General features: G+C 42.8%; 1 protein-coding gene across 1 annotated transcript in view; it reads left to right on the top strand.

Moving 5' to 3' along the window:
- CPPED1 (calcineurin like phosphoesterase domain containing 1) overlaps nt 1-14,097 on the top strand; it is a 99,820-nt gene extending 85,723 nt beyond the window's left edge. Inside the window, exon 4 of the mRNA XM_055341329.1 lies at nt 11,838-14,097. Coding sequence (XP_055197304.1) covers nt 11,838-12,067 — 230 coding nt within the window. The 3' untranslated portion in view covers nt 12,068-14,097. The remainder of the gene's footprint in view (nt 1-11,837) is intronic.
- The last annotated feature ends 1,077 nt before the right edge of the window (nt 14,098-15,174 follow it).

Raw genomic sequence — 15,174 nt, 5'->3', positions numbered from 1 at the left:
AGGGCCTTGTGTTTGTTATATGGTATTGATAATTCAGTGCTTCTATTAAAGAACTATTCAGTCATTTAATAATTGATATTAAAATGACTCTCATTCATTAGGAGCCTATTGTGTACAAGGCACAGTGAAAGCTATTTCTCATAGCGGCAGCCTTACAGGGCAGCTGTGATTATCTCCATTTTTCAGGTAATGGAACTAAGGCCATTCAGTTAAAAAGAGCCAACACTAGAATTGGATTTCCACATCTGCCCCACCCCAGAATGGTGCTGCTTAATATAGTAGCCACATGTGGCTGGTCCAAATTGAGGTGGGCTCTAAGTGTAAAATATAAAATACACACTGGATTTCCCAGACTTGGTATGAAAATAATGTAAAATTGGTAATATTTTATATATTGATTATATGTTGAAACATTTTAAATATAGTCTTTAAAACATATCATTAAAATTAATTTTACCTGTTACTGTTTACTTTTTTAAAAGCAGCTACTAGAAAATTTAAAATTACATGAGAGGCTCACATTATGTTTCTCTTGAGCAGGGCCACCCAGAGCTCTTTCCACTTCACATTGTCCATATAAAGGACAACTATAAAGTTAATTCAGCAGCATAGATTTGTGTTTATTGAGTATAAACTGTAAGCTGGTTGAATTTTGTAATTTCTCTTATTGGTACATGCATTTCCTCTATAAGCCCATTAGACATTTAATTTCAAGCAAAGATTATCAGCACACAATTTTTTAAATGTTTTTGGATCTTAATGTTTGAGTTACTTTTTTTAGATGAAGGACGTGGACACTCTTACATTCCAAGTAAATATAGAAATCTCTTTCTGACCATTCGTACAATGCTCTTGTTTATTATATAATTGAGTAATTGTTTATAGAATAATTTTGTGTTCATGAAAGCAGTGTTCTCTGTTGGGCAAGTACACTTGTCTCCCCTGGTCAAAATGGCATTCATAGTTTTACAAACCACAAATTACTGTTCTCTTTGTTGTTTTCTTTATTTGTGAGAAGTACAGAAAGTTCTAATTTTTTGAAGAACTGAGAAACTGTGGCTGAACCTTATCACCCAAATATATTTTTTTAAGACAGTATGCTTTTTTTTTTCTCCCATTACTGGGGGTGACCCTCCTTTTGTTTTTGTTAATAAAGTTTTATTGGATCATACCCATGCCCACATGTTTACATAACTGTGAATAGTGGCTGCTCTCAAGCTATGAAGGAAGGCAGATTGAATAGTCCACACAGATTGCATGGCCTTAAAATATATATTTTATGATCCATTACAGAAAAAAATGTTTGCGGACCTCAGGTCAATCAAGTTACAAGCAATCCTTGAAAGAAGTTCCACGAGAATATCTTTAAGATCTCACTTCAGTTATTGGGAATTTGGGGATGGGAACATTTGAACTTATGTGATGACATGCTCTGATGCTCTCACCGCGAGGAGGAGGAGGATGCAGACTTGAGCTTGGCGCCTCACTTGTCTCCATTCTAGCTAGTTGTCAGTCTGGGCCTACAGCCTCATGCCCCTGCCCTCCAGCAGAGCCGGATTCTGACCTGGAATCCTGGTACCACCACTCACTCCCCTGGAGAACGCACATAAGAATTTCTCCCATGTTGCAAATCTGGTGAGGATTCAAAAGCACAGAGAAGGAACAAGGGGTTCCTGTAGGTGGTGGGTCAGCAGGAGTTGTGGGGTGACAACCTACCTAACTCCTGCTACCTCCTCACATGCCCCATCTCTCATGTGCTTTTAGTTTCCCTCAACTTGGCAGGTGTTTGGTTAACAGCACCAACTCTGGGGCCAGACCCCTGGGCTCTGATCCCAGCCCTGCCGGACACTGGCCAAGTGGGGCAAACTGGTATGTGTCCACATCTGTTTTCTTCACCTGCCAAACTGGGATAATAACTATGCCTTCTTTATAGGGAAACTGTGGGGCTCACATGATTTAAAAACATCTGTAGTGCTCTTCAGAACAATGTCTGATAGTAAGCACTCCATAAATATCACTTATTATCATTATTATTACCACCAGAATCATTATCCTAGGAGCTGATGTGAACAAAGAACTGGCCAAAGGGGAGGACATGGGCCTGCAGTGTCACAATCCTTGGCACTTCGTACCTCTAAGGTAAAGGACAGAGAGAGCATCTGCTTCTGAGTCAGCCTTGATCCAGATACAAATCCTAGCCGTGTGACCCCAGGCAAGTCCCTTAATCTCTCTGTGCTTCCTTACTTTTCTCACCTGCAAAAGAGGGTTAATATCTTCATGGGGATCCTTATGAAACTTACCTGAAATGACGCATATGCAAAATTCTCAGTTCAGGATGGGCATACAGTAAATAAGAACTACCAAACCCGGCTGTTATCACTTGCTACCTTTTATTAGGAATAGCTATTTATATTACTACCCAGCTGTAGGGCTTAAGCGCTCGGCTGCTAGGCATGATCAGTCTGGGTGCCCCCCTACACTCCAACAACGCCTCCATCAGCGGAGAGCTCCACCAGTGTTTATGCCTCACCCACAGAATGTGGAGCTAGCCTTTTCCTTTCTCCACGTTCTCAGGGAAACACTGGAGGGGAGATACCTGCCCAGGGGAACTTTGGAGGGGAGATACCTGCCCGTGGAACCTAAGGAGAGTGATTATAGTGGAATCTAGAATTCCCAGATTGGCAACTCAAAACCCTAACCCAGTAGTGAAGAACCTTTTATTTATCTTATTTATTTATTTTTTAAGATTTTATTTATTCATTCTTGAGAGAGAGAGAGAGAGAGAGAGAGGCAGAGACACAGGCAGAGGGAGGAGCAGGCTCCACGCCGGGAGCCCGATGCAGGACCCGATCCTGGGTCTCCGGGATCATGCCCTGGGCTGAAGGCAGGCACCAAACCGCTGAGCCACCCGGGCTGCCCTGAAGAACCTTTTAATGAGTCAGTTGGGCCAGACCCCGATTTTGGATTAACAACTGTGCCTCCCAGCCCTGCTTAAGAAACATCTGTCTGTGCCCCTTTGCCATGTGGCCACCCCAGGCTCAAGGGCCCACCTCTCAGCCACTTGCTAATGAAATTCTTTACCTGCAGCACAGATTATCTGTACCTGTTTTCTGTCCGTTCATACCATTTTTTTTTTTACTTTCCTTTTTTGTTTTTTTGTTTTTAGTGAGTCACGTTTCTTTTTCCTTACCACGGAGGCAGAATAAATTGAGTGACTAATGATTTGCAACACAGTTTTCACTGTCACAGCTGGCGATGTAAAGATACATAGCATTTTCATAAATGTATACTCAGGATAAAAACAAAAGTGGTGCAATTCAAATTTGTTTGCACTTTCCAGGCTTAAGTAACACTAAAGCATTAAGGAAGCAAGTTTTTAATATTAAAATTGCGCTGGGGTACATCGCAATTTCCTGATTGATTTGAGGCAAGCTTCCAGTATTAGAATATTAAATTATATGGAAATTGCATTCCCATCCTCTGATTGATTTGAAATGAATTTGAATCAAGACAACTTAAAAATAGCTTTTATAGCGTCTTTATGACTTGATACCACCGAGAAATAAATACCAGGCTCATGCCACAGAAGTTGTCCTCTGTTGATGTGCAGGGGGCTGTCTTTTGCTTGGGAATTCTTCTGGTGGTAATTTAAAAAGATGCTTGTCATCTCCTTACGGCAGTTCATTATTCAGAAACAATCTATATGTAATACTCAATTAAGGAACCATAGAGGCATGTCGGCCACAGATGACTAATGAACAGCCAGGATGGAAATTCTGCCCAACTCTTGAAAACATGGCTAAAATCAATCCCCCGTCAAGGAAACTGTGATTTATTAATGCATTCCTTACCTCCATTGAGTTGTGAATCAATGTGTCCCCACCAAAAGCTAATAGAAAGCAGAGACAGGTCCTCATAGCCTGTCAGCACAAAAGGGACAGGATTGTAACTCGGGCAGGAGACTGTACATTGCAGGGCCAGCACCTGGTGTCTGAGCCACTGGCCCTGCCAGGGAGGGAGCCCCAGGGGTTGCTGAGCACCTGCTGGGTGCTTGTTGCCTGTTTCCATGCTCTCCTTCAGACCTCTGTGCCACCCCCACAAGACCGGTGTTCATCGTGATTCATCTCACAAGGAAGGAAGTGAAGGCCTGCGAAGGTCAGCAGCCTGCCCAAGGTCCCTAAAGAACAGAGCCAGAGTCTGCAGGGCCCGTTCAGCACTTGGGCTCTGACATGAGTTTTCCAGCTGCATAACTTTGTCCTTGTTTCTTCTCCTGGCCCCCCTAGCATCCTGCTCTGTCCTCCCTTCCAAGCCATCCTCTTTCCACTCCACCTCCATACTGTCCTGACTCGAGGGAGGATTTGGAGAACCTAGTCAGGCTTCAGAACTGCGAGACTTCCCAGGACGTGGGAAATAGAAACTCCCTCTGTCAGCCACCAGGCACCTTCTGGCTCTGGTTCCATTCCGGGAGGAGGCTCGCTCATGTCCCTCCCCACGTCTCATTCCTTGTGTTTTGGTTGTCACTGGGCCCACCAGGAATAGCCCAGAGCCTTGAACTCAGCCTGAGAACTAGGCAGGATGGAGAGTTAACTCGTACCCTCCTCTGTTCGACACAGACTCCAGCTTCCTGCCTGACCATCCCTTTGCACACTTGAAAGGCCACTCCATGGTTTCTGATTTAGGATTCCAAGATGTGAAGTTTCTAATTGTAATGGTGGGAGTGGGGTAGATCTCTTGCCAGGGGGGAGGACGTTCTGAACAGAATGGCCCTGCTCACTGACAGTCTCTTTCATCTTTACTGCTAGTCCTCTTAGGTGTCCTTGCTAATGCCACAATCCTCATTTGGTCACATATGCTGTGACTTGGGACATTAACAACAAACGGTGAGCCCTGAAGGGCTCGCAGTGGGAAGATGGATAGCACACACGTAGCAGACCAGTGCAGCTGTCCCGGGTCCGCTGAGATCTGCTCTGGAAGTTCTGCGGGTCACTCGAACATCCCTGTTAATGCTCCTGTCTCTGTGGACGCCAATAAATACGGCATGAAACTTGAACAGAAGTGAGTTTTTACAGCTAATTACGGCTAATGCAAGCCACATTGAAAATTGCCAAACATTCCTTCCAGAATATTACCGTTTGCAACTGTGAATTAGGCATAAAGACCCAAATTCCATGCACATAATCTAGTACACCACAAAATAATAATAACACTATGTGGTTTCCATCTGGCCATGAGGAACTCCCCGAGGCCCGTCTAACAGCACAGGCTCCCATTGGGCCTCCGGCAGCACAAGCCATGAAGCTTTGAAACCCCAGGAAGGCCGTGGAGGAAGCAGTCACTTCCAAGGTCCTCCAGTCTGTGTGGTCAGGACTGTTCAATTCTCCAGTTGTGGCGAGGACCCTCTGGGCACCCTACCCGGGGCTTGGGCCCTGGTGTGGGGGCACCTCCATTCCATGCCTTCTGCCCCCCACCCCGTCCATCTGGCACGCCACTTTCACGCTGTTCACAGCACCTTGATGCTTGTGTCCATGATCACTGATAACATCATACCACGGTACTAAAGAGTAGAAATGGATGCCCCTTGCTAACCCCAGTCCCCCACCCTCCCTGAGAAGTCACCAGTGTGAGCAGTGGGAATGTATCCCACTTCAGCTGGGGGCTGCAAACATATGTGCACACAGCCTCTCATGCATATACTGTCTTTGTTTCACAAAACCAAGATCACACAATACTTTTCTTTAACATCTTGTTCATACTTAATAACATATTCCGTGCCTTTCAATGCCAGCACATGTAAGTCTACTTCTGTTTAAAAATATACCTATGAGGGATTCCTGGGTGGCCCAGCAGTGGAGTAGCTGCCTTTGGTTCAGGGTGTGATCCTGGGGTTCTGAGATCGAGTCCCACATGGGCTTCTTGCAGGGAGCCTGCTTCTCCCTCTGCCTGTGTCTCTGCGCCTCTCTCTCTCTCTCTCTCTCTCTCTCTCTCTCTCTGTCATGAGTAAATAAATAAAATCTTAAAAAAAATACACCTTCGATCATTTACCCAGTCTCCCATAAATGAACTTCACAATCAGTGCCCCAGTGAACACAATACTGTGTATTTATGCTCCCAGACACAACACACCTTCTCTGGGTATGTCTGAAGGATAAATTTCTACAAAAGTGGTGGTGGTGGATCAATTGGAACGCACGATGAAATGTGAGAAAATAGCACCTAATTACTCTCTGAAATGAATTGTAGCTGTTTATATCCTCATAACAGTAAATGGAAGTAGCTGTTTCTCGCCACCCTTCACTGCTCTGAGTAGAGAAACCTGGGTGGCCTTTTTTCCCATCCCTAGGTGTAGACCTCAGCCAGCAGATGGCCACACCTGCCCACAGGTGTGTCCCTGTTCCTGCTGCAGGCCCCCTGCAGGGCCCTGGCGGCTGTTGAGTGCTCACAGTGCTCTGTTGAGTCTCCCAGAAGCAGCTGCTGTAAATATTTTGAACACATTTCCTTCAGACCTTTTTGAATCCTTGTCAAATGCAAACAGTTCCATCACCACGAGGATCCTTCCTACCCCACTTCCATAGCCACTCCCGCTCCCAACTCCCTCTCCACCTCTGTGCCTAACTCCTAGCAACTGTTATCTATAATTTCGTCATTTCAGGAATACTACATAAATGGGATCATACAGGATGGAACCTTTTGGGTTTGGCTTTTTTAGATGAGTAAGATTTCCTTGAAATATATTCCAGTTTGGTGTATCAATCATTCATTCCTTTTTTTACTGCTGGGTGGTATTCCATGGTGTGGATGTACCACAGTGCAACCTTTGAAGGACATTTATGTTGGCTATTACAAAATAAAGCTACTGTATACATCCGTGTGCAGATATTTGAACGTAAGTTTTCATTTCTCTGGGATAAATGTCCAGGAGTTCTGTTGCTGGGTCATACGGCAAATGCAAGTTTTGTAAGAAACTGCCAGACTATTTCCCAGAGTTGCTGTACCACTTTGCATTCCCACCAGTACTGTAGGAGTGATCCAGTTTCTAGAGCCAGCATTTGGTGTTGGGAACATTTTAAAATTTGGTGTTTGATGCTTTTGGTTTTTATAGTCCTTGCAATTTTTTCCCTCTGCCTCTTTGCTGATTGAAATCTACATATTCCATTTATGTTATTTTGGAAATTATCCGTATGGTTTTTTAAATAAACTTTTTAATTTCAGTATAATTTCAAATTTACATAAAAATTACAAAGATAATACAGAGACTTCCCATATACCCTGTCCCTGCCTTCCCTTATTATTAATATCTTACGCTAGTATGGTACATTTGCTACAATTAATGAATGGATATTGCTACAGTTTTATTATTGAAAGTCCATAATCAGGTTCCCTTACTCTTTCCCTAATGTCCTCTTTCTGCTCCAGGATCCCATCTGCATAGCACTCCTCACTTAGGCATCACACCTCCTTAGTCTCCTCTGGGCTGTGACAGTTTCTCAGACTTCCCTTGTTTTTGATGCCCTTGACAGTTTCGAGAAGTACTGGTCAGGTATTTTGTAGAATGTCTCTCTATGGGGATTGGTTTGATGGTTTTCTCATGCTGGGAGTCATGGATTGGGGGTAGGGAGAGAAGACCACACAGGTGTAAAGTGCCGTTTTCATCACAATCATCAAAGTGCATCAAGGGTGCGTTCTAGCAACCTGACTTCCCATCCCTGTTGATGTTTAGCCTGTGTCTCCACTGTGAAGTTACTCTTGGAAGGAAGTCGGTATGCACAGTCCACACCGACGGGAGGGTAGAGTTCTCCACCTCCTTGAGGGCGGAATATTGACATAAATTATTTGTTCTTATGTACAGGAGATTGGTCTCTTTTTCCCATATTTATTTATTTTATGGACTCAGATCTATTTGTTACACTTTATGTTATAATTCAGCACCAATTTATTTTATTGCCCAAATTGTTAAGCTTTGGCTGTGGGGAGCTCTTTACTGTATTCCTCTGACGGATCCATGTGAGTTTTTGAGTACCCCCTTACTTTCCAGCCCAGCAAGATCCTCTAGGCTCATTTTGTAGATTTCCTGCCCCAGCCCTACAGGCAGCCATTTCTCCAAGGATCTGTAGCTCCTTTTGTTGGAGAATGGTACTAGAAACCAAGATCTGGACACTACGTGTGTTCATGACCAATATGTGCCCTTGTTTCTAGGCACCGACGGCTGACAGAGCAGGGGAATATGTGTCTATATACAATCCTGCATGTGTACACATCTGTAAATGTGTCTCTATGTCATTATGTTTTTAACATGATATTAAGGCAAACATGAGTTCATACTGATTCTCCACCTCTGATCACTACCACATGGGTCATTCTGGCCTCTGCCTCTTCCCATACATTGTTTTGCATTTTTTTATCGAGGCATATAATTTACATCACCCTTTTAAAGTCTAAAATTTGGCGGTTTTAATATATTCACAGGGTTATGCAGCCATCACCAGTGTTTGATTTCAGACTGTGCCATTCCACAAAGAAATGCTGTGCCCATTAGCAGTCACTCCCCCTTCGCCATGTCCCCCATCCCCTAGCAAACAAAGATGTCTGTCTCTGTGGATTTACCTGTTCTGGACATTTCATATAAATGGAATCCTAGAGTGTGAGGCCTTTTGTATCCAACTTCTTTCGCTGAGCCTGATGTTTTCGGGGTCAGTCCATGTTGGAGCCTGTGTCAACACTCTCCAGTCCTATAGATAGCTGAGTAATCTTCCATCATATGGATGTGCCACGTTTTGTTTTTCCGTCAGTTCAAATGGACACTTAAGTTGCTTCTGCTCTTTGGGCTACTATGAATAATGCCATTGAGAACATTCATGTACAAGTTTTTACATGGGTGTGTTTTCATTTCCACCTAGGAGTGGAACCGCTGGGTCACATGATAGCTGTAGGTTTAACATTTGAAGGAACTGCCAAAATGGTTTCCAGAATGGCTGCACCACTGTACATTTCCACCAGCACTCTACAAAGGGTCTAATGTCTCCAAATCTCTGTGAACACTTGTTATTTTCCATCTTTTTGATGATAGCCATCCTAGTGGATGTGAAGTGAAATCCCATTATGGTTTTGATTTGTGTTGCACTAATAATTAGTGACATTGACCATTTTTTCATATTTTTCATATTTTATGGATATTAGATCTTTATCAAATAGATGATTTGCAAATATTCTCTCCCACTCCACAGGCTATCTTTTCATGTTGTTGATAATGTTATGTAACACACAAAAGTTTAAAATTTTGATGAAGTACAGTGTGCCTGTTTTTAATTTGGTTGCTTGTGCCCAAATGTTTTTAAGAGGCATGTTAATTAGGCATTTTTTTCCTAGCAGAATATAAAGTTACTCATTGTTTTCATCTTCCTTCCAAACATGATAATAGCTTTTATGTTATTTAATTATCCATTGAACTTCCTATCATGACATTCTTGAATTTTAGTTTTACTTTTGCATTAAAAAAGGAGTTTTTCAAAGAAAATCAGTAGTTAATTAAATTAACCAAATATTTTTGTTTGCTCATCACTGTTTTTTAATACTTCATCCCTTCTTTGCTAAAATGTATCTCCTAATAATTCTTGCAGTGCAGGTTTGGAAGTGGTAAACTCTTCATCTTCATATTCCCCAGCATGTATTTATTTTGCCCTTTAACTTGAACGATGGTTTAGCTGGGCATAAAATTTGAGGTTCATAGTTACTTGCCCTTAGCACTGGAAGGCATTACACTTTGATTCTCTTATGGCTGGGGTGCCTGCTATCTAATCACCATTCTTTTGTAGTATTTTTACCGTGATATCTTTTTAGGGTTTTTTGTTGTTGTTGTTGGATGTTCCACAATATCAGCATGATATATATCAATATGAATCAACTTTTATTTTCCTACCTACTACTTTGTATCTGAAGACCCATATGTTTCTATTTTGGAATATCCTCAACAATCATTTCTTCATTTGTAGGTAGCTCTTACTGTTATTTACTCCTTTCTCTTGTTCTCCTGCCTCTTAAGCATCCATTGATACCTCTTAGTCCATTCTTTGGGTTCCTTGAACTGTGTATTCTTATTGCTTGTGTCTGAGTCTCTGTGTTGTCTTTTGATTCAGTGCCTCCATTCTGTCTTTTAGTTCACTGGCTTCCTTTTTGATTAGTGTCCAGTTTAGATTTATCTCATTTATTGAGAATTGTTTTTTGTTCTGTCTTTAATGGCCACTGTCTAAGCTTTCATTACCATTCTCATTGAATTCATCCCAGTTTCATTTGATAACATCTGGTTCTTTTTTATAGATATCAGTCCTTTATTAAGGACTTTTTGACGCCCTAAACATTCATTTTAAATATTTTTCAGGCAGTTTTATATCATTCATTTCACCTGGAGTGCATTCATATTCCTGATTGAGGAGTCTATAGACTGCCCTAGTTAGCATGAAATTTCTTCACAGGTGGTGAGATTTTTTTTTTTTTTTAATTTCAGATTCAATTTGAGCAAGAGGTCAGCTTTGGTTTTTCCTTCACTTTCCCTCTTGAGTAGCTTCTCCTTGTCTAGTGGTTTGGGTTACCTCCACCCCAGCCCTCACCTGGGGCCAGGTCTTACAGTCAAGCCTGAGGGCCCTTTCCCACTGTAGCACTGAGAAAACATTTCTCATTTCCTAGACTTGAGCCTGTGCCTGTCCTTCCTTCCTAGATCCACAGATTGCTACAAGCCCTAGCCCGTGCTTTTCTGGAGACAGCTCCAACCCAGCTCACGAAAACCAATTATTAAATTTTAAGGAACTTTGTGAGCTTGTTGCTAAACAACCATTATTAAAATTAAATTCTACAAGCTCACTGTCAAATTATATTAAAAAGCAAAGGTAATAAATACTCAAAACTGATTATTTTCTAATTATCTTGCTACGTGTTATTATTACCATGAGGCCAAGGTTGCTCACAGCTTTTGTGTCCATGTAGAAGAAGCACCATTAATAATGTACAACCAGGCATCTCTTCCCACGTCTGGGCAGTGACATCACATTGGTAATTTGAAATCAGCCATGATCAGGGTGTTTACACCATAGAAATTAGTAAACATCACAAGTTGGTTCTCTTTTGTTTCCTGGAGTACTTGTTAAAAAACACCTGCATACTACTGCAGCGATGGTTTTCTGCATCCTTCTTCCATAAAGAGAGGTTTTCATGGCAACCCTCTTTCAAACAGGGGGCATGGCATAGAAACCCCTTGCAGTCTCTTACACTATAGGAGCTTAACTCCCAGTAACACCATAACCCTGCTCATTACTCTGCCTTTCTGCCTTGTTTCTCATCCGCAGAGCTATATATTTTTATTTTGAGGCTACTTCTGTCCTTTGGTTTTCTTTTTTAGATTTTTATCCATCATGGCTCTTGAGTGTGGAGCGGAGGAGGTACATTAAATGTTGAGCATGCTGTGCTATCTTGATTAGAACTCCATAAACATTCCTTTTTGTAGACATTTAACTTCCATCATATGGCTGTTTATACAGGCCTCAAAATATTTCCTTCCGCTTCCTGTATCTCTCCCAAAGGCATTCACTTTATCTTCTCTCTTCTTGCTCCCTAGCACTTTCTTGTACTCATTATGACAAATGTGTTCATATGTTGTATCGATGAATTATCCTGGAGAGGATTCTGGATGTCACATATGTGGTCTTCTCATTTATTATGCACTGAGTAATATTATGCATTTAATTTCATAACATACTGCATTGCTCCTAGAAGGAAACCATGGGGTCCCCAGGTTCCCTAAATGGAAATCCTCGGCCCCCTAATGTCTTCTTCCCTCCCCCTCCCCGCAGGTGTCACCGCTGTGTTCTCAGGCCACTACCACCGGAATGCCGGGGGCACCTACCAGAACCTTGACATGGTAGTGTCATCTGCCATCGGATGCCAGCTGGGCCAGGACACCCACGGGCTCCGAGTCGTGGTGGTCACCGCCAAGAAAATTGTTCATCGGTACTACAGTTTGGATGAGCTGAGTGAGAAGGGCATAGAAGACGATCTCATGGGCCTGATGAAGGAAAAGTGACTGCCCCTGACAGTCTGTTCATAGTTCACTTTCACTGGTTTTTCACTTTGCTAGAAACCACACCTGTGTACCACCCCCTGTTGAAATAGAAAAGTACTCCAGGCAGATTTGTGGATTTATGTCCTTTTGCATAAACCAGAGGGCTGGGTCCTATCCTCCTATCCTAAATTACATACAATATAGAGCTGCCCTCCCTTAAATAAAAAAGAGAGGCGTGAGGGAAGCCTGATATTAAAGGAATAAACAATATTAGAATCTCAATGCCTGGGTGTTTGAGTGAATCCTCCTAATGATGTGTTTCTCAGCTTGGCTTGTGAAATAGATTGTTTCCTGGTAGCATTTTGGTAAATGTCTACCTGTCGACCTCCATCCCACCTGGATACCCAAGTATGGTCTTTGATAATTCCACAAACAAACTGCATCTGATTGTATTAAATTGTGTTCTTGACTCCCAAAATACATAGCGAAAGAAAGGTCATCACCTTTCCTTCCTAACAAAACAAATAATTGTGTCCCATTAGCAGAGCCACGCAGGAGGCTCTTTACAAGGGACTGACTGAGCAGACAACATTTGCCATTGAATTTTTAGACTTCTGGTATTGTCGACAATGCAGTCGACACTAGTCAAAGTTGAATTCGCCTTTTGGGTGATGAGAAAAGCTTCATTGGCACATAAATCGACCATCTCCAAAAACCTCATGCCAGAGACCAGAACTGAAGCCCCAAAGACCCACATCTCAGTTCACCAGCAGCACATTTTGAGTTTGCTCCCGTTCACATCCGATTGGCGCTGGAGCTCCACAGAATGGCCTTCTTGTGTGATGGGAATGGCCCTCCACTTATGAGGCTCTTCACTGCATCTACTTTGACAGAACAAGTGGGACTTGCTGCGAAGTTCTCGAAAGAAACAAAGCAGAAACTCTGGCAGGGCAAGAATGGTACTTTCAGCCTTGTTACCTAAATAGGCACCAACTTGGTTAAATGAATGGGGGTAGTACCCCTTGACAAAGGAGCGTGGGTGGTTTAAAATCAGCATCATTTTTATGTGCTCTCCTTCACTGCTGCTTCTCTGCAGCTGCTTGCTGACCACAGTGTGATCTCATCCGTTGCCCTGGCGGCCAGGAAACCTAGGCTCTCCGTCCTGCCAGGAAGATTTCACATGCCAGGCCGGAGCAGGCAATCATACCCCAGTGACTGGTTACAAATGAACTGAAAAGTCCATTAAATCAAAAAAGATTTTCATATTAAAAAGTTTTAGTCAATGTAGCAAAACCATGAGAAATTAAATAGAAGGATAATTGGATACGTAAATTCATAAGCAACAAAAGCCAAGAAGTTAATTATACTACAGATCGGTGATGCATCGTAGCTCATTGTTATGTGGCACAAGAAAATTAAAGATTTTCAAAATTAGAACACTCTTTTAATATTTTGCCACAGTCTTGCTTTGTGTTCATTTCTCTTGACAACAGGTGTGGATTTAAGGGGTCAGGAACAGGAGTTCAGTAAAAGGTAATAAGCCACGTGTCCGAGGCATGGGATGTGCTGACTTTCAGAATCAGATGCCAGGATTGTAAATACAGGTGTGGGGCTGCTGGGGGCCCAGGGAAGAGGAGTCCCAACAGACCAACAAAGCCTTCTGTGTTATGGGACATGTGCAAGATGCTCTCAGTAGGCTGTGGCATTTGGGTTGGGGGGAAGGATCTGGAGATCATTAAAAGTAATGGAACTGAGACTTCTAGGTCTCCTTCCGCACAAACCTAATATGTAAAAGAACTGTTTCAAAACACAGCAAAGATATGCTAAGAATAGGGAATCATAGGAAGTTCTCACCATTTTTTTAAGTACCCAGCAGTATTCCTTAATGCCGGTTGGTTCAGAAAGAAATGATTTTGTAGATGAGCATGCATCATTCTGAGAATAGCTAATTACCAATACATTCACTTACGATTGCTTTTTCTTTTAAAAAAACACATTAAAAAATAAGTGCCTTATGCTGTTGAAAATAATAAAATACTCTATGATCATAAGTACTATGGTTTTGAATGTTTATTATGTGCTAAGTACACTGTAAGTGCTTTGGCTCAGAGAGGTGGGGCAACTAGGCCAAGATCACAGCTCATCAGTGGGAAAGGAAGGAATGAGATGCAAGCAGTCCAGCTGTCCAGCCCATGCTCCTTAACACCATCCTCTCTTTCCTAGAAGACATTTTTCATGAGTGAGAGGGTTTGTACCAACTCCACCTGTGGCAATACTACAATATGAAGCACCTTTGACCACCTTTGCCAGCCAACAATGCAGTATTAGCTGGAAACCTTGAGACTTTTTTTTTTAATTTTAAAGATTTTATTTATTTATTCATGAGAGACACACAGAGAGAGAGGCAGAAACATAGCAGAGGGTGAAGCAGGCTCCCCGCAGGGAGCCTGATGCGGGACTTGATCCCCAGACCAGGATCACGCCCTGAGCCAAAAGCAGACGCTCAACCACTGAGCCACCCAGGCATCCCGCTGGAACTTGATCCCAGGGTTTGCAAAGCCCAGATGCCTCTTCTCTGATTGCACTAGATCCAGGGTGGCAAAGCTTTTCCAGATTGTTCAAGGCAGAGAAGTTTCGCCAGAGGAGACTGGAAGACTAAAGTGGACTTCTAGGGCATAGCTCTGCCCACACCAGTAAATGTTTCATCAGATGATGCTGGCCTCTTGCTTATACATCCCACCCCTGGGAGTAGGAAACCCTCAATGCAAGCATTGACCAATGCTTCCCTTCCAATCCATCATTTTATTTTATTTTTAAAAAGCTATCATTTTTATTTACTTATTTGGGAAACCTAGAGGGAGAGAGTATGAGCAGGGGGGAGGGGCAGAGGGAGAAGGAGGAGCAGACTCCCCACTGAGCAGGGAGCTACATGGGCCTCCATCCCAGGACCCTGAGATCACAACCCAAGCCCAAAGCAGACACTTAACTGACTGAGCCACCCAGGTGCCCTAATTCATCATTTTAATTGGGGAGGGAAATGGGGGGGGCTGCTAAAGGGAGATTATTTAAGGAAATGGAAAATTGAGTTGTCAAGACTCAACTGGGTTTGTGGACAGGGGTGGGGAGAC

Source organism: Nyctereutes procyonoides, unplaced genomic scaffold, assembly GCF_905146905.1.
Source record: "Nyctereutes procyonoides isolate TBG_1078 unplaced genomic scaffold, NYPRO_anot_genome, whole genome shotgun sequence".
Taxonomy (NCBI): Eukaryota; Metazoa; Chordata; class Mammalia; order Carnivora; family Canidae; genus Nyctereutes; species Nyctereutes procyonoides.
This window is presented reverse-complemented; position numbering and strand designations above follow the sequence as displayed.